We start from the raw sequence: 27,416 nt of genomic DNA on the forward strand, positions 1-27,416 counted from the left end.
TGTGTGTGTGTGTGTGTGTGTGTGTGTGTGTGTGTGTGTGTGTGTGTGTGTGTGTGTGTGTGTGTGTGCAGGTGTGTGTGCATGTGTGTGTGCGCGTGTGTGTGCGCATGTGTGTGTGCGCGTGTGTGTGTGTGTATGTGTGTGTGCATGCGTGTGTGTGTGCGTGGTCAGTTTTAGTCTGTGCATGGAGGGGGGGAGGTGTGCGCCGTGCGGAGGACAGGTGCAGCCTAGGACACACTGGAGCAGCGGATGCTGGGGGAGCCCATCTGCGTGAGCACCTTGTCCAGCCACTGCAGCGGCCCGTTGAGGTGCAGCTCGATCCAGCAGGGGGTGCTGGTCACCGTCTGGCGCCTGGAGGGGGGTCGGAGAAGCAGCAGAGAAAGTGTTAGCATATGAGCGGGGGGGGAGGTGCTGGGGACGGCAGTGGAACAAGAGACGACGAGTAACCTGAAGCTGGTTCCTGACTGTCTCCACAGGCAAGCACTGGGCCTGGGCATGACTGGAGAATGGTCTCTGGATATCATCTCTCTCTCTCTATCTCTCTCTCAATCTCTCCCTCTCTCTTTCGCTCTAACTCTCCAATATCTAGCCGTCCCACAACCTTCCAGTCTCCATCATTCAACCATGAACAAGGAGAAACATACAAACAATCAATCGCAATCTGGCACATGCACGCGCTCACACACACACACAGAAATATGCAAGCATACACATAAGCATACAATACGCACACATGCACAAAAAAGGTTTTCCTAGGGTGAAAACTTCTGGTCTGAGAGCAAACTTTCATCGGACACACACACACACACACACACACACACACACACACACACACACACACACACACACACACACACACACACACACACACACACACACACACACACACATACACACACACACACACACACGTCTCCCTATCGTAAAGTCTGACGGTGTGGAAAAGGGGAGGGGTCGGAACAAGGAAAGTCTGACACGGTTGTTCGGGCACACACGTGTATTTGTTTAAGACATCCCTGGGCTTGTCTCTGGCGGTGGGGCTGGTTGTGTCCTGTATTGCAGCAGAGCATCTGCAGATGCTCTGGCCACGGGACAGTGTGGGAAATGACTCATCGGCCCTCTTTGCTTTTCCCCCTGTCTGTGTTTATATGTACACACAAAACAAACCGACACACACACGACACACACACACACACACACACATACACACAGATCTCAAGGCTGATAGCGTTAGGGAGGGTAGAGCAGTGAATGGGCCTTTACTCATCCAAGTTAACGCTGGGAAGAGAACTGGGGGTTGTCATGTGTTTAAGCTCTGTAGCAACTGGCTTTGTTTAATTCTGTGTAATTCACATTCCATAGCCATTCCGTGAACCAACATGTTTGGCTTTCATGTGTGCATTATATATATTATTATATTATATATATATATATATTGTTTTGTGTGCATTTCATTATGAACAAAGTGAAGCGTGTTAGAAGGATAGTCTGTTGCCTATACCAAGTTTGACTTTCATTGCTTTCCTGTCATTCCCCAGTTGTTATCAGTCAGGACCCAGGTTCCATAGGCTGTCAAATAAATATACGGACGTAGCGTACGGGACGTCATCGATTGATTTTGAGGATGTCTTCTATGGAGCGTCGTTATTGTTGGAGATTTTCGGAAGCAGCAGCAAGAATCCATATTTGGCACACTGAGGGCGGGACTTAGTCCAAGGCCAAACTTGATGCACATAATCTGGAGGCGAACTTTCAACAGAGACCCTTACCAAACAAATAAAAACATGGCTGACCTTTTTGCACGAGAATGATATCCCATTTCTTCCTGATGACTTAGAATGATGGCGGGTCACTCTGATTACAATCACACACAATCACCCTACCTGTGGCTGCTATCACTACCACTTGAACACCCTACACTTCACACTTTATTACACCTAGTTACTTTTTATTATTATTGATGCTGCTACTTACTTATTTATTTTTATACTCACTTTATATTTTTTTACTTCGTTTCTTTTCATATAGTTTCTTATCTTTATTTATTTTATCTTGTACTGTTGCTGCTACGTGAATGTTGAGGAACCAAGCCTAAGAATTTTACTCTTGTGTACTGTACAATAAGATGATTCTGAAAAAGTGATTCTGATTCTGATTCACAAACCACCTAAAGGCCATTAGATGAACTGCATGCTTTGCCCTGCCTGTGCTTCACACACGGGCCTCCAAGGCTGCTGCTTGACCTGTCCATGGTAGCCATCCTGTTTGAGTGGCTTCACACAGCCTGTCGAGGACCTACCGGTACTCAGCGCCCCAGCCCTTGACGAAGCTCATCCTTATGGTGCACATCCTGGTGAGCTGGTACACGGCCTCGAAGCCCTGGTTCACCGACTGGGCCAGCAGGGCGGCGAACTCCTGGTTGTTGAAGATCTTCAGGTTACAGCCTGGGGGGTGGGGGGGGGGGGGGGGACAGCATGCATAACAGAATAATGAACAACAATGTATTCATACTTTCTTTGTCTTCCTCTTTTACTGTCCTCATGACACCCAATCTCACATCCTCTATCTGAGACCGTTCACACGTTCACACGTACACACGTACACACACACACTCTTTCTCTTCACCTGGGGGGATCTTGCAGACGGTGGCCGGGTGCCAGCCGTAGCGCTGGTTACAGTTGGGACTCTGGACGAAGATGGCGCTGTCGCTGAGGCACTCGGCAAACACCTCCCCACCGATGTAGTACAGCCGCACGCCGCGGCCTGCAGGCCAACACACACACACACACACACACACACACACTATTGCTTAACTAGATGGTATTGGGTAGGGCTCTGAGTTAACTAGATGGCTGTGGGAAGGGGTCTAAGTTAACTAGATGGCTGAGGGAAGGGGTCTAAGTTAACTAGATGGCTATGGGTAGGTGTCTTTGTGAACTATGGCTATGGGTAGGTGTCTTTGTGAACTATGGCTATGGGTAGGTGTCTTTGTGAACTATGGCTATGGGTAGGTGTCTTTGTGAACTATGGCTATGGGTAGGTGTCTTTGTGAACTATGGCTATGGGTAGGGGTCTGATTTAAGAAGACAGCAAACTAGTTGTGGTTATTATCATGGCTAAAATTATGCAATAATATTGTTTTAGTATTTAATATTCTAATACTAATACTGCACATTTGCTAAAGTGACTAAGCTAAGTGACTGGATACAAGGACTGTTATAATAATAAGTAACCCTGTGAGGCGCGTACCGATGTGGCGTCGCGTGAGCTCCACCGCGGCGTTGCGGTTCACGTTGGAAAGCAGGCCCAGGCAGAAGCGCTCCGAGTTGGACGGGTCCGTGAAGCCGTCCACGGTGAGCGAGGGCTGCGAGGCGTGGAAGGTCTCGCCCACGCGCTGGTTGAGCTCATAGTAGGAGATGGAGCACCAGAAGGCCGGCTCGCAGTACGTCACGGGCTGGAGGTCTGAGAGAGGGAAGGGGGAGAGGGAGTCACACACCTGGTCCACCCAAAGACACAAGGCCCATCTTCAGAAGGGGACACTCACAGGCGCCGTGGTAAGGCCTTCAGGGCAAGCTTAATCAATGGATTTGTGTAAGTGACGTGATTGGTCGTCTGCTTCTGAATCACTTTGGTGGAAAGCATGGTTTACACTGCCCACAACAATATTTACGTTTCACCGTATAATTTACAAAGTTGCTTATTTTGAAAACATTTACCACGACCGCTCTCAATCTGGAGGCTCCGCTATCTGAATGCGTCGATGAGTTTTGGTTTTTACTATTTTTGCTTGTTTGCTGCTATTGTATATTATATTTGGCTGGAATGAAGTCTGGAATTAAAATTTAAACAATGTCAATATCTTTGTTAATGAAGAGAATGGATACGTAATGGACTGTGTTAGGCAAAAAATACATACAAAGAGGAGGCGGAGAGTTGAAGATTAAGGATTAGATTGATGTAAAAGTAGAAGATATAGTAGAAGAAGAAGGGGGACAACAGTTCCAGGAATACATTGTCAGGAAAAGAAATGGCAGGGACCAGAGGGAACTGGGGGCTAAAAAGAGAGAGCTGGAAGAATATAAGGGAAAGGACTAAGGCGCAGGACACTGAAACGCTTCATTTACGCCACTAACAACCCTCTTATACACCGTTTCCAGTAAGCTCATACCATACAAAATGTGGAAAGTAAACCCGCACTGGGCCGACACCAGCGCCAAACCAAAAATTACAGGTTCATTCATAACCGCTTTCGTTAAAATCAATGCAATCCCCCGTTCTGGTCATTTGCTTCTCTTCAACCCCCACCCCTCGTCCGCTGCAAATCAACAAGGCCACCATTTGGCCTTTGCTTTGAAGTCCAGCACAGTCTGGTCGGTGGAGCCGTGTGGAACACAGCTGTGTTCTTTGTTATTACCCCCACCCCCTGGTGACTTTCCTGTCCTGGCAGAATAAGTGGAGGATATTATTTTTAGTATTATTATTCTAAGGAGTATAATGGAAGTATAATAGTGGTGCTGGCGTTAGAAGTAGGCTGACATAGTATCGTGGCTCGCCAGAAGCGGGGGGGGGTTGGGGCTCATGCAGTGCCGGAAAGGCAGATGTCCCTTTCATCACCTGCCATCAGCTTACACACACACACATATTTTGCCATATTTTGCGGGTCTGAAAAATACTGTCCCGAAGGACATTTTTACTGGCCATACCTTAAACGTCATCGTCACATGAAACTAGAGACTTTTGTACTCAGCAGCCTCGTTGGGTCCAGCAGTAGAAACGATTATTACGAGTATCTTGATCTTTGCTTCCGCAACTTTCGAGCCATAAACCTGGGCTTAGTGGAAGCAAATAAAACCACCCTACAGGGGTCATCAACTACGTTTTTTTGCCTTCAAATAAAAACAATGGAGGTCTCCGACAGAGCACTCAAACCTCAACTTAAATGTTAAACTGCTCAAAAGAGGATGCAACATGTTGAAATATTAAATCAATAGATAAGCAGGCTCGCAGTGTGTGCAGCGTCGTAAGTCACATGACTCCCAAAGCGTCTTGGTGCTGTACAGTGAGGAGGTCCCTTACCCAGGCTGTTCTGTGTGGGGGAGACTGGGTTGGGGGACAGGCTAGGGGAGCAGGTGTCCATGCTGTGGTTCATCTGGTGGTCGCTGGCCTCCCCATCCTCACTCAGGTAGCCTGGCGGGGGGGTTTCTGGTACACAACACACACACACGACAGATTCAGCTGACACTCACAGATTGATCAAACCTCGGCTCGGTGCCCACGGCACAAGTATTAACCGGGAATCTGGCAATAAGCATTTGTTACTGTCATGAACTCTAAATTTTAGAGGTCGGTCGGTCGACTCGCCACATAAAAGAGGATACGGAGAGATGGTTTGAGATTGTATTGCTTAACTTTGAATGAGAAATAAGAAATCTAGCCGTGTCCTTGTGCAGGAAGGTGGGCAGCTGAGCAAATATACTCATTTCAAACTCGCCGATATCATAACCGAGCTTTGCTTTCTGTCATTTGGTTTATTCAGTGAGTCTAAAGCCTAGTTCAGATCAAAGATGGTACTGCTTTCAAAAGTAATCACAAGAAAACATTCTCAAACCGGGCCGTTCCCAACGCTAGAAGGAGCAGAGACGTGACGCCGTCTGGCTATTGCTAGTGCAGAGAGGGGGTGATCACGCCCACGTTATGCCAGGTGTTGGAGAACCGAAAACAACATCAACTCCAGGGACTATATTTCACCCAGAGAGAGACTCATGAATCATAATGCTGCACTTTCTGGGAACTGGTTAAAAAACTAAAGTTGAACTTGCAGCAGTGAAAATGTTTGTTTTGGTCCATTGTCCACCATGTTTAAATAAAGGGAGAGATACGTCAATGCGGCCAACATGTTATCAAACCACACTCCTGTGCAAAGGCCTCAGGCGCTCTGGAACAGCGGTCTAAAACGGAGGCCAGTATACAGTAAACTGGCAACATCCACCGCTGGGGTCACCCCTCTGCTGGCGTGTACGTGAGGGGCGGTTCCAGTGTCGGTCTGGCCAGAGAGGGCTCTCCGCTGCGGGTACCTGGTATGTAGTTGCTCTGGGGCTCGATGCCAGCGGGGAAGTTGGTGTTCTCTGGGATGGAGTGGCTGTAGTCATCCAGCGGAGGGAACTCGCTCGGGATCTCCGTGTGTCGGGGTACCAGCACCGGAGGAAGCACTGCACAGTTCAACGTACCCCAAACAAGCACAACAGGAGAGGTCAGCATGGCTTTACACTAGTTTGACATTTGAAACATACTCACAGATGGGAAAATATAAGATTGCAAATCCAAACATTATGGGTTAAACATTAATTCATTTGATCCCCATTTTTGATTGGCTACGGTATGTGAAAACAAACTCCAATGCAATTCGAGATCAGAGGTTGGTGCTGGTGGCAAAATAAAGTAATTTTGATGACTGGCGATTCCCAAGAGGCCGTCAGAGATTGAATTCACTCAGAAATAACTGAAACGCCAAGCAACAACATGAGGATGCAGAACGATTGGAGGTGGTGAAGTGGGTGTGTGTGGGGGGGGGGGGGGGGGGGGGGGGGGCGTACCGGGGGTCTCCACCCTCTGGTAGTGGTAGGGGTTGACGCACACCTCGTCCTTCTTGGTGTGGAAGGCGTACTCGCACAGCTCCACGGCCCGCAGCTCGTGGTGCGACTGCAGGTCGGGCCAGCGCCAGAGCCGGCAGTAGATGACGTGGGGCAGGCCCTTCCTGTGGGACACCTGCAGGCGGCCATCCAGTGACCTGCGGAGAGCGGAACAACCACAGGGACCATGAGGACCAAGCACCACGGGGGCCATCCATACATAGATAGAATCACTGTTTGTTGAATAACTCGTGAGGTACAGCAGAGTGATTTCTACACCTTAAAAATGCAAAAAAAGGGAAGACCTTTGGATCCGGAGAGGGGATTCAAAGGTGCGTCTACGCTTTCCTTGAAATGCATATTTTTAACCCTGAGGTATGGCACAGTAGCAGGCTTGGTTCTTCAAAAGGTCTTTTAACTACTGTTTAATAGGGATGGCCACGGTTATTAGAATATTCGATTATATATATTTTTTTAATTTTTGCCTAAAGTTAATTAAATATATTCATTAGCTTAATTAATTACATATTGTTCATTAAACGTGTATACTAATGCCATTTAATACTTGGAATACGTGTCTATACCGGCAACCTCTGTTCCAGCGGAAAGTCTTTTCCACGGCGGGCTTGATTGTAAATCACCTCCGCATCCGCCTATCCCCCCGAGTACGTAGATATGCTCATTTTTTTTTACAACAATGAGTGTGCAGTGGGGGGGCTTATGTGTTTTGTTAACTGGAAATGTTTTAGACACTGTATTTCCGTCTTACACATAATATATTTTTGTTGATGTTCTGTCATGTACGTAATGCGAGGCAGGCCCATGCGCTGCAAGTGGAGTTCTGTTGATATCCAAGCCCACCAGTACTTTTACGTTTTGCTGTTGTGCTTCAGTTACTTGAATCTATTCAGTTTGTGCCTTAAATTTACTTTAATCTAATTTCAGTTTGTGCCTTAAGTACACAATACTGTTCTTTCATAATCTTGTCAAAAATGATGGTTTCGGTTCAACTTGTTTCGATTCAGCATACTGATTTTTGAGTGTTTTTTTCCTTCTAAAATGCTCAATAAATTGAAGAAATTGGATTTGATTTCCTTATTTATTTGACTAATAGATTGAAAATGAATACCTTTGTTTAGTTAAGGCCAGATCACGGGAGAACTTCAACTTGTTATGCCTTCAAATGCCCATCCCTACTGTTTAAAGCCCAAGGCTTTGACACAACCAGTTTTTCCACGGGTTGCCCAGCTGTGGGTCGCCAAGCTGTGACCCACAGCTGGGCGGACCTTGAAAAATAAATCAGGGTTTCACAAACTTTTGGTTAGATGCCACAGGAAACAACTATTTTGGGCTGATGAATCATATATATTAATCTTAGCCAATTTGTCGGGGGAATAAATATAAGAGATTGAGTCGGTCCAATCGGCAACAAATTGACTGCCAAAACCAATCACTCTCCCATGAGAAAAAAATAATCCTTCATTCTTTTTATGTAACAACACACAGACAAAAATGGATCAAAGATCAAAGGATAAGGCGAAAGCCCTTTGAAAGGACAAATGTCAGAGGCTGGACAGATGTAAATACTCAAACACTCACACTTCCGCAGCAAAAATCTGTGGCAGCTATTGTCTTTCCATCAGAGAAATTGTGTCCTTTACTATTTTCATGGCAGGGGATCTTTGATGTCGTGGAGCTAATAAGGGCAAGAGTGGGCTCTTTGAGTGGGTAAGCGAAACAAAAATGGCCAGTTCACAACCAAAAAAAAGTGCAACATTGGGCTCCAATACACTGCTTTGGATGATGACTTCAATATTTGGTGTCTGTTCATATTTGGTTATGGTAAAATAGGCTATTGCCTCCAGCTTACGGTTTATTTCAAGATGAGCCGCTTCGAAGCAAGACGTGCTGAGATTGGGAGGGATAAAGCACATTTGTTTGAACGCTCAAGCAGGTCCACAAGGTCATGGAAAAAAATAGGAAACTCCTGCCATCATAAAACAAAGCGCCCGGACATCGCAGTGACTATATTGTTTTCGACAGCCTATTGTGAACACGCCAATATTGATGTGGGAAATCAGTGAAGAAGCAGCAGCAGAGAGAGAAAAACACATGATTCATGAGAAAAGATGAAACATAACATTATCCCAAACAAATGATACACACCTAAACCTTTTTCGCATGCACAGAAGAAGTATGGCCCTGTGGCAGGTTGCCTGATATTTTCTTAAACCTCTAAACAGACACTAGAACCGCACAAAGGAATGGCTTATAAACATGGAAGATAAAGGTTGACTTTTCTTCTCTTGAAACACAATATACATATGCTAGGGTAACAACATACTGGCCCGGTTGAAACTAGTATGAAAATAGTAGTTGCAGTAGGATTTAAGCCACAGAGGGCATATGTGGTCTGATTGATTTGATTTGAAGGGTTGGGGCTGACCATAACAAATCAATGAACACAGTAAGGCCTAGTTTTTACCCTCCAGGCTCTGACAGTGAGAGCTGGGACATTCTCTATTTTCCGGAGAGAGGGAAAGGGAGAGAAAGCAAAACAACACTGATGTGTCACAGAGACCTGCCAGGCCTACTGCTCGGTAGGTGTTACGTGGCGCTAGATTTGGCATGGTCACACCAAGAACATACCTCAATGTCACCTCATCCTACTGCTTTCCTTTCCTCCCTCCCTTCCTCTCCTTTCATTTCCTTGCTAAAGCAAAGTATCACAATCTCCAAGAGTGGAACGTCAATGAAATGCAATATTTGGAGAGCAATGTTGGGATTGCGATTGTTCAGTAGTGACTCAACCGAATGAGGCAATCGATTTCAACTGTGCATAAGCGCACCACCTGGCTTTATATTTTTGGGGTGCATTTAAAATGGTTAACTTTGCCACATTCATATTGGAACTTTTAGATTTTAAAGCCTAACACATTTTCCTTGTAAACTTGAAGCAGAACCAAGTACTTCACACAGAACACATATTCCGGTACCCAGGGACATGTCCAGACACTGCCAGTGCTATCAATTCAAACGTCTGCCTTTATAGCAGAGATTTATTGCCCTGGGTAGTGTTGATGGAGGGAACCTTTACTGAAATACTAGTCTGTTCCCATACCGCATGCAACCACACACACACACACACACACACACACACACACACACACACACACACACACACACACACACACACACACACACACACACACACACACACACACACACACACACACACACACACACACACACACACACAAACACAGCCATTCCTATCATGCCACCAGGCCTGAGCATGCAGTAGCTCACCCAGAGCTTGGACCCAGCGGTCCCGTTGAAGCCTTCCTATTGGTCAGAGCAGCCACCAATGGGACTCTCTCTCACTGGTTATGCAGCAGGCAGGAGTCTCACTGTCTTTGAACATGCTTTATGGACCTTGGGAGCCCAGGACTTCCAAGGGTTCCAGTTATGTGGCGAGGGGATGCAGAGGGTAAAGAACTCTGACCTGAATGCAACCGGCTGGCCTGGCGCCTGCGCGCACGTGTGTGTGTGGTGTGTGTGTGTGTGTGTGTGTGTGTGTGTGTGTGTGTGTGTGTGTGTGTGTGTGTGTGTGTGTGTGTGTGTGTGTGTGTGTGTGTGTGTGTGTGTGTGTGTGTGTGTGTGTGTGTGTGTGTGTGTGTGTGTGTGTGTGTGTGCTTGTGCGCATGTATGTATGTGTGTGTGTTACACGTTGGTGTTACCGAGAAGGCCAAGAAATGTTGGTCTTCCAAGGTTGCCCCAGTCGGCCCACTCCCTCAAGCCATACAAGCCACCAGAGCTTCTGCTCCCCTTCGCGCCACACCCAGAGTCCCTATCAGTGTTTGTAGCACTCTGAAACGGACACGGTTTGTCCCAATCTATATTTCTACCCCGGAGTATGGTGTCGGCTTAGCTCAGGATGTAAATGGATTGATTCGTAACTGAAAGGTTGCTAGTTCAACTTCCGGCTCCTCCTAGCTGGGTGCCGGGTTGTCCCTGAGCAAGACACCTAACCTTAACTGCTTCCGATGAGCTGGCATAGTCAACGCCGCCGTCGGTGTGTGAATGTGTGTATGAAGTAAGTCGCTTTTTGAAAAAAACGTCTGCTAAATGTGAATGTAAATGTAATAGTCTAAAGCTGGTAACCATGTAGCGATACAATAATGCCATGCAGAGCGAGCCTCCCTCTGATTCTGGAGCCCAGTCCAAAGCTTTCATGTTATTCTGTCATGTGAGTTGATGCTCAAATTCAATGGAAAATTCAATGGGGAATTTCCCCAAAGTTCTTTGGGGAAATGTGTGGACTTCATCGTTTCATGCCCCTAAACATTAGCTTCACCTGCGCCTCATCTCTGCCTCCATCTCTGTCTCTTTCACACAGCTTCCAAATTTCCCACTCTGACGTGTAGTTGTGCAACTATAAGTGTGACAGCCTCAGTGCTCGCAAGTAGGAGTCCAGTTACAAAACGGTTGTTCAATTAATAGTTGAGCTGTCTTGGAAATTAAATACATACATAGGAAAAGGAAGGGGGGCAGAAGAGGATAGTACAATTTTGTATTCATGTTTAGATTCATTCTGAAGCAAAGCCAGACTGAGCTGTCTAATCTGTGTTTGTTTGCGTGTGGAATAATAACCATTTCAAGTGTGCCTTACATAATTTCAGACACACACACACATACACTGTGGGTGTTCAAGCTGGCTGTGGTCCAAGCAGAACAGCGCACACACACACACACACACACACACACACACACACACACACACACACACACACACACACACACACACACACACACACACACACACACACACACACACACACACACACACACACACACACACACACAAATGAACTTGAACTTAAAAAGTTACATTGAAAACATGTGACAACGCATATTATTATCCACAGACCCATTGCGTTCCTCTGATGAAAGCATCTATTTAGAGGAGCCGCGTGGAGTAACCGTGGTCCACGAGTGCACACACACAAACCTCTGGCTTTACAACGCGGAGAAGGTCCTGAACAACACGGCCGTATAAAAGGGGAAGAGAGGGGCAATACAGGGTGGTGAAAGAGATAAAGAAAGAGCACGGTGGTGCCAGACAAAAGACATGACAGACTGGCTCAGTAGCTCAGGCCGACTGAGTGTTTGCGACGGGCCCCCCAACCCCCAGGAGGAGGGCTTTTGTGTGCACTCACAGACGTCTGCATGGCCGGCCCGCTGCGCTCCCCACGGACAGGCAGCCCAGCCGCCCACGGCCTTATCGTGTGTCTACCGTTTACATGATAGACGGTCGAAACCTGCCGAACCAGGTGACAAACATCGATGATAAAGTGTTGAGGAACCCACCGAGCAAAGAAGAGCAAAGGAAGGGATCGATGGATCGATATGAAGAGAATCGAGTGTTGTTTCAGTGATGGGGTCTGCGAAGGTAGTTCAGACGACATTCAGACAGAAATACGGGGCAGTGCTCAACTGGGTTCAAATCAGCCACCAGTATCATCCATACAGTGCTGGAAGTGGATGGGGTATGAAGAGGAAATGTAGCCAAACCTAACAATGATGTTGACTTCTGTTGTACTGAAGCAAATCTTTTTCGTTTTTCATCTAAACAGGCCTGGGATGGAAAAGACCAAATATCAATATTGGGTTTTATCTCAACACATGACACAGGAAAAATAAGTAACTATCCACTGCATTTTTGGTGGTCTGCCTTTAACACAGATTTCAAAACAGGGTTACACTATAAGTCTCTCTATTGAGTCTAATAGCTTGGATATGCATTCCAGCTCTCTCTCTCTCTCTCTCTCTCTCTCTCTCTCTCTCTCTCTCTCTCTCTCTCTCTCTCTCTCTCTCTCTCTCTCTCTCTCTCTCTCTCTCTCTCTCTCTCTCTCTCTCTCTCTCTCTCTCTCTCTCTCTCTCTCTCTCTCTCTCTCTCTCTCTGGAAAAGCAATCAGATTTTTACTCTTGTATAGGGGGGTAGTTAAGGGAAGAACTGTGTGAAAGAAAGTTAGACTTTGGCCCACAGGTGATATCATCTCCCTGGAGTGTGTGCCTCAACCCGGGAAGGGGGAAGGGTACGTGTGTCGCGGAGGAGGCGGGGGTGATATGAAAGAAGAAACCTTGAGAGGTTATCCAGATCAACGTCTCACAGTTGGGGACCCGATGAAAGACTTGTTCATCTTGCTGTTACTGCGCAAATGAGAAGCAGAGAAGCAGATAACAGAGCCGCTAGATGAAAATAATATCAATGAATGAAAGAGTAAACACTCCATGTTGTTGAGCTGTCCAGAACCGGAAGGGCACGTTTGTTTTTCTTCTTCTTACGTGGCTCAGTCAAATCGGCAGATTCCTAATCTGGTTTCAATGTGATCACATTGTTGAAATTATGAAATATCTGTGCTTCGTAATTTAGGGACCTTCCGTAAAAGACAGGTTTGCAATATTCTGGGAAGTTGTAACATCAACAGGATTCTCTTTTGTTCTACAAATAAAATATGACTTGGTACTACGAGTTATTCTGGTCTTAATTTCATGCAGATCACATGACATGCTAGGTAGTAGTAGATCAGAGACTAAACTTTGAAAAAGGTTGTGAGAACCTGCTATGCACCAGCACAACACAATGTGGAATAAAATACATATCGTTTCTATTTTAAATTTATTTTTGCTGCCTATGAATCTATCCCATAGCTACCTGGAAAGAAATACATTATGCTGGAATGATGGTGTATTATCTATGTAGCTCCCCATGTAACAAAACCTACTGATTATTCATTACCAGACACAAACACACACCTGTCTCCTCCTGTTGGATGGCATTGACCTGCCATCTATCATTTCCGGAATCAAACAAAGCTGTCACATTACACAGACAAGTTATCAGAAATGAGACAAACAAATCTCTTATCCAAGGTTTAAATCCCCATCCTTCATGTCCGGTTGTTTAACACACACACACACACACACACACACACACACACACACACACACACACACACACACACACACACACACACACACACACACACACACACACACACACACACACACACACACACACACACACACACACACACACACACACTCACTCCAGCTGTGGCCAAGCAAGCACTGGGGCAGCAGCAGCTAGCAGTACCCGCCAGCAGAACAGAAAACAAAGGCATGCTTGTTGTCTACTGGATGAGACTCTATGAGTATGTGTGTGCGTGTATGCATGTGTGTGTGTCTATGTGTATCTGTGTGTGTATGCTCCCCCACAGATAGTAAGAAACCAAGGGCCAAGTGGAGGGAGAAACGTGTCCTTTTCTGGCAGCCTCACCACCACCACCACCACCACCACCACCACCACCACCACCACCACCACCACCACCTCCCTCTCCTTCGTCCCCAGAGCAAACAGCAGCCCACACCCAGGCCAAGGCTTCAGCAGGCAGGGAAAACATTCCTCTGGGCTGACTAACCACCCACCCACACACACACACACACACACACAAATACAACACACACACACACACACACACACACACACACACGTATACACACACCCCACACACGCACAACGTACACACTCAACCCTAAAAGTGATATTTACTTTTACTTGACGACATCAAAGAAAAGTTATGCAAATTAATCTATTCTATATTAGATCCTGATTAATTCTAATTTTTCAAACAATCCAACAGAATATATAGCTATTATTGTCAACAAAAAATAAATATCTTGTTCTTTATTATGCAATATATATTACATAGAGCTTGTAATAGACAGCTGTAGGCCATAGTTGATCGGCCTACAGTGTTTTAGGCTATTGGGGAAGTACAACGCAGAACCCAAGTCTCTGTACACTTACTATCCTCAGCGACTGCTGCATAACAAAATGCAAATCTGTGAAAGGCTTCTTTTTTTTTATTGGGACTTTTTTTTGTTTATCCCCAAAAAGTAAAAGGTACCCGAATTCCAGCACAAAAAAATTGCACTTTACAATGCACAACTGGCATTGGAATAAATAATAAATCGATGGGAGACATTCATTTCAATGTAAATGTGTTTAAGCCTGTTCTATTCCTTGAAGTGAAGTCCTTTTAGGTGCTTTTCCCTACTGCTGGGTGTGGGATGTACTTCACAACCTGATAGGTATGTTGCTGTTGCACTTCAGCTCTTGAATGGAGATCCCGTCAGACCCCTCTTCATTATAAAACCGCATATTTGGCTGACACTGACATCTATGACAGTACTTCATTGAAGTGCTGCATCAATGGATACATACATTTGAGATGTTTGATCTTATTTGTTGTTAAAGATTTCTGAACAAGCTTCACAAAATATGTGGTCATAATTAACATGAAATCAAAGAGGGTGTGCAACCAGACAACAGCCAACCTCAATTCTTGTTTACCTTCTGGAATTCAAAGGAGTCGTGTATCACACTTTCAGACAGCATGCGGTGGTCTATCTACTTTCTGTCAGGCACATCAAACAATGAATGAAAGCCGATACAGACCAGACAGGAGAATTCCCTGCCATTACAACCACAGACCAACAAACGTAGACAGACAGACAGACGACACACACAACCCCTCAGTGACCTTCCCTGTATCGCGTTTCTGTCTACCATGACTCACCGAGGACACCATGCACTGAGTGAGTGTGTGTGTGGCTGTGAGTGGGTGTGTGTATGTTCAAGTGACTGGTTCAATGAGGAGTGTATAAATGAGTGACTGACAAAGTGAGAGAAGGAGTCTAATTATTCTAGAGATGGAATTCATTCGGGGACGGACATCTTCTTTTCATCAATCTGTAGACTAAACAAACTTTATTTATGTCTTACAGGAGAAGAGTTGTAATTCCATAATATTACCCAATTTCATAATTACCAAGTGTCCATCGAGCAAGGCAATGCACTCTGATCTGTTGGCAGTTTTACACTGAGGCTAATCCTGTGCTCTGTCCTCTTTCATACAGTAACTCAATGTCTGTGTACAGGAAGGCCAATTTCAGATTTTACTAAACACTATGCATTGATTTTGGTTTGTCTACACCACTCTGCTATCCGAGGCAGGATATGTTGTCTGCATTTGTGTGTGTCCGTGTGTGCCCGTGTTAGTGTCCGTGTCTGATTGTCTGTGTGCGTTTACTTTACGCTGTCCTGCCTAAACACACTCCTTCCGTCTAGACCCGCAGGTTCCTGATGATGTTACCTTACCGTCATCCGACAAGGCTGGAAAACCAACCAGTGCTATCTCTGTTATCTGCTAGACTGTAGTGTACCATGTTCAAAGCCCGCAACAGTCTACTAGGCTTGGGGGGTATCTTTTATTCCATACCATCATATCTTCACTGAATTTCACCGGGGTGTACGGTATATTATGATTTTTGTGTAAAAAAACAAAGATAATATATAACAATAATCGCTTGTTTTTTGTGTTGTTTAAAGTTATAGTTTCCACTTATGTACACATGGAAAGTTGTAACTGTTGTAGAGCTAGCGGGATACACTTCTAAGCACTGATTTTAATTCATTGCAGACATTTTGTAACGTGAGATGTATCCGGGTTAGCTGCATTTTAGTTAACCTATTGTTTAGGGCAGGGTACTTTGTAAATTGCCTCAAGTGTAGAAATATTGACCAAAAGAGGCTAAAGAGTAGTGCTGCTGCCCGTGTTGGCAGATATACACTGCAAGACACACAGGACTCCTACCACTAATAGCAACTATTTATTTATATATGCCGCTTCAAAATGTGGCCAAAATCCATATCAAAATATAAAAAATATACATAAGATGTCGGTTAAAAGTGGAATAGAAAGAAGAAAATTTGTATTTTTGGCGGTATTGAATCATACCTTTGGTATTTCTAAACACCCCGATATCGTACCGTGATCCCACCCAAGCCTGCGGTCTACTCACCAATGTAATGGGCCTGTTTATTCAATATCAGAAACCAATGTAGTTGGGGAGTAGCCGTGCTGGAGGCTGGGGCCTCCACCATGGCTACCGATCTGGGGTGGATTGGTTCTGACTCATGGGGAAATTTGAATTCTGAATACTTACTAAAAGAAAGAGCTACTGGCCATTTCTGAAAAGGAAGTGAAGAATGCTGAGCTCGGATGAAAGGTATCAGTTAAGGCTTCCTAGAAATGTTAGTGAACCCTTTTTTTTATTAGATTGTTTGGTTTTAGTGAGTGGTGTCTAAGCAGGCTCATCAGATGAAGCTTGTTTGACATGGATTGTTTTAACGGCGACTTTAATGCATTTCATACAGATCCTTTTGGTTGATACATGAAAGTGCTGTACTCACTCCTTCTTTGTCTACCCTGGTGAATATTCATCTCTCATCGCAGAGCTATTTGTAATGCTCTCATAACTCACCAGATGAAAATAGCCAACATTACATAAAGAGGTCCATTGCATAATCGCGTTGCAACACATCAATAAATGAACCCATCAATACCATGTAAAATTCTTGTCTCATTTTATTTCTACGTCTTCAATGACACCGACAATGCCCTCCTGCAATGGGAAATCCATATCGAATCACACATCTCCAGCAGTCTCCCTCTACTCCCCTCCATCTTTCCATTAATGCAGACGACTCTACAATTATTATGTCCCTCCCATCTTTCCATTCCTGCCCGAGTTTCCCTCTGCACCCTTCCTGAGGGGACAGGCAGTCAGGTGAATCAGACTGCAGCCTGAACGCCTGAGGGAGGCCTGGGAACAAGACCAGACCTTCTCCCTGGAGGGGAGCCAGGGAGGAGGCCTACCAGGCAGTTTGAAGAGAGAGAGAGAGAGAGAGAGAGAGAGAGAGAGAGAGAGAGAGAGAGAGAGAGAGAGAGAGAGAGAGAGAGAGAGAGAGAGAGAGAGAGAGAGAGGAGAGAGAGAGAGAGAGAGAGAGAGAGAGAGAGAGAGAGAGAGAGAGAGAGAGAGAGAGAGAGAGAGAGAGAGAGAGAGAGAGAGAGAGAGAGAGAGGAGAGACAGTTAGGTGTGTAGAGACAGGTGTGTAGAATGTACTATTCCTGGTGGGTGGGTGTGTGGGATACAGGAACAAACACCATACGCACACACACACACACACACACACACACACACACACACACACACACACACACACACACACACACACACACACACACACACACACACACACACACACACACACACACACACACACACACACACACCCTGATTATCGCATCTGTATTCCCAGGTTTTCGGACCAAAGTGCGGTCAGAATAAAGACCAAAAGGCCTTTTTAATGTAGACATGAGATATGATATTAGACAGGGCTTCTGTTAGAAAGCAACTTACAACAACTAGGCTCCTTGACAACAGAAGGGAAGTTGTGTGTTAGTCATCATTAGTCGTCAAGCTTGACCATTGCAGGCAATACCACATCACATCTATCTCTCAAACACAAAGCTGAGGCCCACTTGTATGACTGTTAGATAAGCACTGGGCACACCAGTGTTTGCCTAACCGGCAAAGGCTCAGCAATAGGTTCAGAGAGAAAAAGCAACAGCATGAGAGACAGCAGGGCCACAACACAAGCCACAATTGCTTGTTGTTGAGTGAATGAGACTTGACATTTCAGCCTTCATTTTACATTCACTTACTATTTCAAAAAGTAAACCTTCTATTGACCTCATTACTATAAAATCGCCTTCTTTGCATTGGGTAACACACTACACATTTTATGATTTCTGATAAAATAACAGCAAACACGCACAAAGACACACACACACACAAACACATGCACACACATACACACACACTCATCCACACATACCTAACCCTAACACACACATACCTAACACACACACACACACACACACACACACACACACACACACACACACACACACACACACACACACACACACACACACACACACACACACACACACACACACACACACACACACACACACACACACACAGCGTGTTAGCTATTATCGCCCACCGTGCTAACTGATTACATTGCTTCTGACTATTGCAGCTGTTAAATCTATTTGATGGGCGTTTCCACGGCTCATACCAAGAATCCTTGTTTTTCTGAAGTGGCCTTACTGAAACTAGGCTAAACATTCTTTATAGTAGCGTTAGGGTTAGGGTTTCATCCATGGACTACGAGCAGAGCTTAGTTTGTTTTGTTGCGTAAACATCATCGTATTAGAGGACATTGACTACATGAATAAAAACAACAACCAGCTTCCATGAAAAAACCCTCATGGATCTGCATTCGAATCCCATGCCGATCTTCAACACGATTTCTGATTCATCATATGGCCAGGAATGTTCCATCCATTGGAAGCACTGATCACTCTTCACAAGGCCTCTTCAGCCAGCCTGCATTTAATCCCCTTTAAAAAGAGTCTCAGCTGGGTCTGCCAGGCTACCAGCACACACTATCATTGACCTGTTCAATGAGGAACCTCCTGCACTGCTGCAGTACCAGAGATCTCTCTCTCTCTCTCTCTCTCTCTCTCTCTCTCTCTCTCTCTCTCTCTCTCTCTCTCTCTCTCTCTCTCTCTCTCTCTCTCTCTCTCTCTCTCTCTCTCTCTCTCTCTCTCTCTCTCTCTCTCTCTCTCTCTCTCTCTCTCTCTCTCTCTCTCTCTCTCTCTCTCTCTCTCTCTCTCTCTCTCTCTCTCTCTCTCTCTCTCTCTCTCTCTCTCTCTCTCTCTCTCTCTCTCCAGCAGGTGATTGGCCGCACTGGGGAGTTCATAGAGGCCATCAGGGGGCCCATTAGCAGGCCTCAACAGGCTAGTTGGCTGTCAGCTGCTATCCCACCGCCTGCCTTATACGCTAGTTGATAGTAGCATTGGCTACACAAGCCTCAAAAATAGGTCTGGGCTCAAGTACTCGAAATAGATCAATTCATGCTCCTGTACATGTTGTGTATAATATATGCATATTTTGGTGCTTCTGATTTCCCAATCCTTGTTTGGGATTATACAAGGCCCCGTTAAAATAAAGTCCTTACCATGCTGCCATTAATACAGATGGTGTACTTGTTGAGCAATGGCTGACCTCCCGCGACACTAATATTGTCATTAGACTCATATCAGGGGGTAATCTCTTCAGCCCTAACCTCCACAATGTAGCAGCGGGAAATGTGAAACTGGAGTGAGGTGAACGTTTAATATTCTGGGTAGCTTTAAGCTCTGGATACCAGTTCAGACCTGCACACAGTGTGATACGCTCAACACTTGTGGCTCAAGAATGTGGGAGTGGTCCGGCACTCCATGGGGTTGAATTACACCCAGTCAAACGTGGTGCCAATTCATGGTAGTGAGATTCTGAGGTGCTTGTTACTGACAAAAAAAAGATGATCCTACATATGATGAAGTTCTAACCTTAATAACATGGTCGGTACACCACATGGAAGGTGGAGAACTGTCAATAGGTTAAAATATTGTCATGTGTAGTGCTATGACCTACTTTATTTAGGTGTCCTGTGAAAGACTTTATAAATGCCACATCTGCACCCCATGAGAAGACATGCAGCTTGACTCGTGGAGAATAAAATTGCACACTAAAGGATGTTCCATGCGGATACACACATCTGTGTTTACAGAACCACTTGGCAGCCGTCAATTTGTTTTGTCAACAGTTCAGCACTGGAGAGCAGGAACAGCCAGCAAACAGTTTGATGATTTGAACTGGGCCAATGCAGTCATTTCATATTTCATAAGTCTATGATGTGAACAGAGCCTTGATTGGCTGGCATCAATCCAAGCAAAAACAAGTGAAAGACCAGGCAAGTTCCGCAGACAAGAATTATGAGACTCACGCAGATTAAATCACTCATTATGTAACTTCGGCTACCATTCTTATCATTGCAAATTATGTGTAATGAAGAGTGCAAAGTAATGTGCAGTAATCTGTGAAATTAAAAAACACGAGGGGCACCTGTCGGGCTGTGCGTGACTTCGATATAAAGAAAGGAAGTAAAATACCAGTTGTCAAAATGTGACAAACATCAGGACATCTAGAACGATACAGGATTACACTACTAGTGTACTTAGCTCGGCCGTGTAGCCTGCTAGCCGTTTACTACAAGTAATTATGCTACTAGTTTAACTATAACACATAAATTAAGCTTCAATAACCGTCGATCATACATCTACTGAGTGAGTGATTGCATGCTGGATGAAAACAACTTCAGGCTATTGTTTGACCGCAGTGGAGATGCTGTCACTGTCAGCCTTAAGAACAAGTCGAGTAAACGTTGGGTTTCATTTTTTCGTAGAAATGTAGTATTTTACAAAGAGATGGTTCAACGTTACAGCCGACGATGGCCATGCCAACTTAACAGAAACAGTCACGTTCAACACGTCAGTCATTCAGTCCATACCTCGGTATTGTGATGCATTTAGTGTTGATGTTCTGAGTAGTGATGGCTTTCTCCAGCTCGTCTAGCTGCCCCGTTTTCTTCAATTTCTTCACCAAACTTTTCACCGCCTTTTCACACCATTTCTCTTCCTGGCCGTTTTGTTCCCCCTTCTTCCAACCTAAAAGTCTTTTGACTATGGGGGGAGTGAAAGGCAAGATTGACATCTTGAGTTCAGATTGAGTCCTTTCAGTATTGATAGATCCGCAGATTACGTTTTTCCCCGTTTAACGTAACGCGGATAGTAAGTAAAAAAAAAAAAAAGTACAACAAGAAACAAACGATTGTCTGCTAATCTCGTTGGTGAAACAAATGCATCCCGAATGAAATACCCCAACTTCAGCCCGAGATCGGTCTGCGGAGTGGCGTGCAGCTCAGCTCAGCAGAGCCACACGACATGAGTGATTTGGCCCAGCAGAATTTGTGATTACTCCGCGAAGAAACCTAGTACTGCCTGCACTTTTTTTTTTTACCTCTAAACGTTGCGAAATCTTCCGATCCACATTAAAACGAGATATATACTGTATACTTTGGATGGATATACTATTAAAACAGTTGTCTGTTTCGTTGTTTTTTTTGTCTTATGTCATAATTTATCTTTCGAAGTTGCGTTCAATTCAGAGTCATCCGCCGCCTGAAGTCTGCTAAAAGTCTGCTCCAAATGCAAGTGCAGGACTGTCGTCAGCCATCTCCATTCAGACTTTAGACTGAAAAAAGGATCCCGGTGCTGGACCAAGAGAAGACAGCTGGCCCAATGCGCTGTTAGCATTGCACAATCCTTTCCGTGGCTCGGTTTGCCAGTTTAAATGCTTGTAGGAGTAAACTGGTTAACATTAAATCAAGTGCGCATAGAACAGTGTTATGTTATAATTCATATCCATAATTTGTTTGTCTAGTAAATAAATATCAGGTAGAAATTTGCAAGAAAACTTTGATTAATTTGACAGACAATATACACTATTATTTGTGGTATCAAATGTATTCCACTCATCTGGCCATGTTCATGATACAAAAGTGCACACATTGGCTTCGTTCTTTGCTATTATTGTACTTCACATATAGTAAAACAACAACATTCTGACTTGTAGGCCTATTAGCAAGTTTATCAGTCGAAATGTAAAGAGGCTCCACTATCACAACAGAGAAATAATATAGTTGGGGGGGCCCAACTATATTGCCACTGGAGTTGGATAAGAAACAATGTCATGTATACAAATCTTACTTGCCACAGCTTGTTGAACTACAAATGACTTAGGCCTATCCTATAGGACTCACACAAAATGTCTGATCTATATGCAGCAGGATAGAGCTCTCTCTCCCCTCACCCACAAACACAGACGCACTTCCCTTGTATACACACAGCCTAACCGTGGCTTTGAGAGAGATGATATGACAAAGGAAGTCACAGCATCAGATGGCGTGGGATGCAAGAAAACTCTCAGAGAAAAGAGAGAGAGAGAGAGAGAGAGAGAGAGAGAGAGAGAGAGAGGAGAGAGAGAGAGAGAGAGAGAGCGGAGAGAGAGCGAGAGAGAGAGAGAGAGAGAGAGAGGGAGAGAGAGCGAGAGAGAGAGAGAGAGAGAGAGAGGGAGAGAGAGCGAGAGCGAGAGCGAGAGCGAGAGAGAGAGAGAGAGAGAGAGAGAGAGAGAGAGAGAGAGAGAGAGAGAGAGAGAGAGAGAGAGAAAGAGAGAGAGCGAGAGAGAGATTGACAGTTCAACTCCTTGTGTGTGTATGTGTGTCCGACTAGATTTTTTCTCCAATCTTCAAAGAAAACTCTACATTCAGGGACGTCTCAGAGGAGCTGAGTGTTCTATTTGCGAGCACTTAAAATCGTAAAAGATTCGTACGCACCGCACAAAAGCTCTTTGTTCACAAATGGTGCACAATTGGAATTGACTTCACTGAAGCAATTGCCACTGGATGAGTTTGATCAAAGCTGAATTGATTTTGTTTGTGTCTATGTGGTGAGACACATTGCGTCTGCTGTCATTCCATGTAGGTCTGTTAAAATAATAATCTAAGACAGTATTTTACTGTGCATGTCCGGTCTAATTTCCACTCCTGTCCACCTCTAGTCCTCATTTTTGTTTCTAGGCTAAACTTATTTTTTAGTTCAACACCAACATAGGCAGTTCTTAGCAAGCCCAACATTGATCTCAATACGATTTTGGTATTTGGCTATTGATTGGGTTCTAGCATATGCCCTCTGTGTGCAGCGCGTAGCTAAAAGCAGAACCGGCTACAGGTTATAGGTGTCAGGCCCCATGTTCTTTCATCTCCCTGTGACACACCAAAGTATAATATATATAATTAAATTATTATTTATGTTATTTATTTTTTATATATATATAAATCGATACAATGCAGTATTTTTTATTATATGAGGCATTCAATGTACCAAGGCCATTTCTACACAGCAATCTAACAACACTGCAAAGTTTAGCAGATTAGATTATTGCATCCTGCCATATCTCATTTGGTTTTCAGATTTCCATTAATTTGTGTATTTGAAAGTGTAATACATTCTGCTTTGTAGCCGAATCAGACTTTAGATCCAAGACTGGCAGTTGCGTTCAAATCTGGGTGAATGGTGCATAGAATTTATTTTCACTTGCATTTTTCGGCAGGGATCTGTAGATCTGTGAAATGTCTTCTGAAACAAACATCTTGCACTCGAAAATGAGTTTATCTTCGTAAGAATATCTCTGTAACAAATAAGTTCACACTGCATAACTCTGTGTCTATCACTTTCTGGTTTCCAGCGAAGGCGATGTGCAGTCCCTCCCCATATCTTTGGCTGGCAATGGCATTGTCGAAACTTCTGGATCCGAGAATGCATTATGCCTGACGATGTCAGATAACTTAAAGCTGTGCATTTTTTATACTTGTTTTTTCATTTTCAATATCACAGTGGGTTTTTGGCATTACAAAATATCATATTTGTATTGCCAGACAAGCATGTAATAACGTCTTAAAAACAATGGTGAACGTATCAATCTCTGTCAATCAACCACACACATAAACTTACAACCTTGCTGTCTCTCTCCCTCACATACAACCTCTCTCTCTCTCTCTCTCTCTCTCTCTCTCTCTCTCTCTCTCTCTCTCTCTCTCTCTCTCTCTCTCTCTCTCTCCTCTCTCTCTCTCTCTCTCCTCTCTCTCTCTCTCTCTCTCTCTCTCTCTCTCTCTCTCTCTCTCTCTCTCTCTCTCTCTCTCTCTCTCTCTCTCTCTCTCTCTCTCTCTCTCTCTCTCTCTCTCTCTCTCTCTCTCTCTCTCTCTCATCGGAGGAAGACATGCTGCCCCGTGTTGCCCAGCACCTGTTATCCCCTTCTGAGGAACATGACTGGCTGTGGGCTGGGGCAGCTGTTTGGTCCGTTCCTTAGGAAGGACGTACATGGGATTGGGGGATGAGGATGAGGATGTGAGGGGAGGGGAGGGGGGTGGAGGCAGATGGGCTGCGGCTACACAGCGCTGGGGTTGCTGATGGTTAAGGTTTAGGGATGCTGGGGGAGGGGAGGCTGCTGAAGGGGAGGAAATCTTTGGAGAGGGGTGTCCGTGAGAAGAATGAGCCCAGCATTAAAGGCCCCGTTGGGCGTGTATGAATAGGGTGGTGACCCCAGACGATCCGATGGATGGCAATGACATTGTGCTCCGCCGGGCCTCAGGGACTTGGTCAGGAGTTTTGGTGTGTTTGTGTGTGTGTGTGGGGGTGTGTGTGCCTGCATTTGCATGCATGTGTGCAATGTCAGCTGGTGTCTCAGAGGGGAGTGTAAATGTCTTTAAAAGCAGTTTTGATTCTTTGTTAGGGTGCATAAGAGAAGAACAATCAGGCCGATGCTGATATTCAGGTCAATATAAGATATCTTTACTTATATAGTTCTGTGTAACACAAGATATTATGCATTTATGTATTATGTGTATATTTAAAGGAAGACTAAACAGTGTGCATTTCTTTGGGTATTTATATTTGTCTGGATTGAAGGTAATGTAGCTAATAGTGCTATCCATTTGTATTGTACGCCGGTATGTCCTAGTCGTAATGTGTAAATCTCCCAGCTTTCTTCCGGCATTTCACGGAGGAACGCCCCCTTTTGGTCTGTCCCACTCGCTATTCTGAAAGTAAAGCGAGTTCAGCGAGGCTGACCGTTAGCCTGGCTATTGCCAGACCAAGCTCACTCGTAGATTGCACGTTGATCCAATAAGCCAATAGCACGCAAGGGGGAAAAGCCAGCTTGGTGATTGGCTCCCACAAGAACTTATCGGAAGCGGAAAGAAATGAATTGCTCTTCTCCAGACCCTTCTGCCAGAATGCCAGAATTCCGAGTCGAAAGTCGAAGATCTCCCTACGTAAATTATGCTTTTGCCATACAATAGACAATACAAAACATGGGTTTTTTATTTCATCACCACTCTGCACATTTAAGTTTTTATTTGTATTGTGGGGAGCAGCACGGGAAGGATGAGAAGGGAGCCTAGGTTCAACCAATTATGCAGTTCCGTGCCTCATACAGCGCACGACTATACGGACTGCCTTTATTTACGATCCACATGGAAAACAGCTCACCCAATAAACAAACACGCCACTCTCTGAGGCGGTGGCGGCAACGATACACACAACATCTCAACACTCAACAACACACAACTAATTAACTACCCCAACCCATTAACCCCACTCAATTAAGCAACCACACTGTCCTCGAAAGGGTCCAAATCCCCAGGATAAATGATCCCCCCAGAATCCCTTGCACAACTGAATGAGCGCCTACACCTGTCGTCACAACAGTATGTTGTAATCATAGCGTCATTGAAAAAAAGAGAGCCTGATCTCAAGGGCTTTCCCTGAATAAAGGAAGGTTGAATAAATAAATGAATAAATATCAATGAAACAGTACATGTGGTCCCGCAACGCTTGTACATTCACAGATTGCTTCCTTTCTGTTGATTTAGTCTGTGGCCTAGGGGTTGTTGTAGTTCTATGTGCGGCCAGTCAATCGCTCCCAAGCATTGTGGCATACCGTGTGCTTGGTAGAAGTTGACAACAAGATCCTTCACTTGGGGCTCTGTACTCAGGGTTTTGATGTAGTCTGAACCCAGGCATATGGTTATGGCCTTAGAGAATTGTTGGATGATGCCCGAAACATCTTGTTGTGAAAGTCCAAATGCAATCGCGGTTTTCCAGATTCTTCCATCATCACTGAGGTAAAACAACATGCATGCTACCTTTGTAAGTACATCCACGGGGGCCCTCATAGTTGTAGTTTTGGCTTCCTCATGCGATTGTAGTATTTGTTGAGGTTAATCAGGGCTGATCTGGACATTTGAAAGTTATCTCGCTTTTCCACAGGAGCCATAACCTTATTGATAAGATTATCTCAGCAGGCACTGATTCTCCCCCGTCTAACCAAAAACTGGGGCTCAATGTAGGGCTGATTACGTGGCTGGACATGAGCATTGTCGCAACTCGCTCCAATAATAGTTTGCCCCCTGTGCATGTAGATTAGATTACATTAAATTAGATTAGATTACATTAGAATCACTTTATTTACATTAAAAAGCAACACCTTACACTGCAACGAAATGTAGGTGGGTCTGACCAAGGTGCAAACATCAGTTTGAGCAACATGCATCTATAAATATATGTACAGTATAATATCTGTTCTAATTACAGTAAAGTGCAACTAGTGCAAAAAGAAAGTGTGAGTGAGCTGTAGGCAGTATGAGATAAGCAGTCTGACAGCTGAGGGGAAGAAGCTGTTCTTGGTCCTGTTTGTTTTACCTTGGAGGCTGCGGTAACGTGCCCCAGAGCGAGTGCCACGTTATAGGATGAACAGTCCATGTTTGGGGTGAGATGTGTCCTTTAGGATGTTGCGTGCCAGGGGATTCACCAACTGACACTCGGGTCAGGAGGCGCACCACCTGCGCACCTCCGCCCGAATCCCCGGCCAATAAAACCGAGCCATTATCCGGTTAGGTGTTTTATCATATCCCAAATGGCACGCCATCGGGTGCCAGCAATTGGGTGACAACCTCCTCACTCTGGGTGTCACGACCCACCCGATAAAGCCTATTCCTGACCACCACAAAGTATGGGTCAGTCAGCACCGTGTCTGGCTGTACCCAAGTACCATCAATAGCCATCACTTTGTCGTAGGCTGAGCGTAGGGCAGCGTCTCGAGACTGTTCGAGGGGTAAATTCTCCACCGGTGGGAACCTCGGTGCTGGGACCCCGGGTGGAGGACTCCCCGCCTCCCCCGGTCCCTGAACAGCGTCGGATGCACAGCACATGACTCACATGTCCCCATCTGTCGTGTACGCACCCCCGTAGACCCCCTAACAGCCTGTGGAAACCCAGCCCAATACAACCCTAGAATCAGGGG

At 45.0% G+C, this 27,416-nt stretch overlaps 1 protein-coding gene across 1 annotated transcript; it reads right to left on the bottom strand.

Moving 5' to 3' along the window:
- Positions 1-21,699, bottom strand: smad3a (SMAD family member 3a). The gene is made up of 8 exons (XM_056607554.1): positions 21,007-21,699; positions 6,594-6,787; positions 6,075-6,209; positions 5,077-5,202; positions 3,250-3,462; positions 2,626-2,763; positions 2,300-2,444; positions 1-351 (listed from the first exon to the last, which is right to left on the bottom strand). The coding sequence occupies exons 1-8, from the start codon at positions 21,207-21,209 to the stop codon at positions 228-230; spliced, it is 1,278 nt and encodes a 425-aa protein (XP_056463529.1). The 5' UTR covers positions 21,210-21,699; the 3' UTR covers positions 1-227.
- Between the last annotated feature and the right edge of the window lie 5,717 nt (positions 21,700-27,416).

This window comes from Gadus chalcogrammus, chromosome 14 (genome assembly GCF_026213295.1).
Source record: "Gadus chalcogrammus isolate NIFS_2021 chromosome 14, NIFS_Gcha_1.0, whole genome shotgun sequence".
Taxonomy (NCBI): Eukaryota; Metazoa; Chordata; class Actinopteri; order Gadiformes; family Gadidae; genus Gadus; species Gadus chalcogrammus.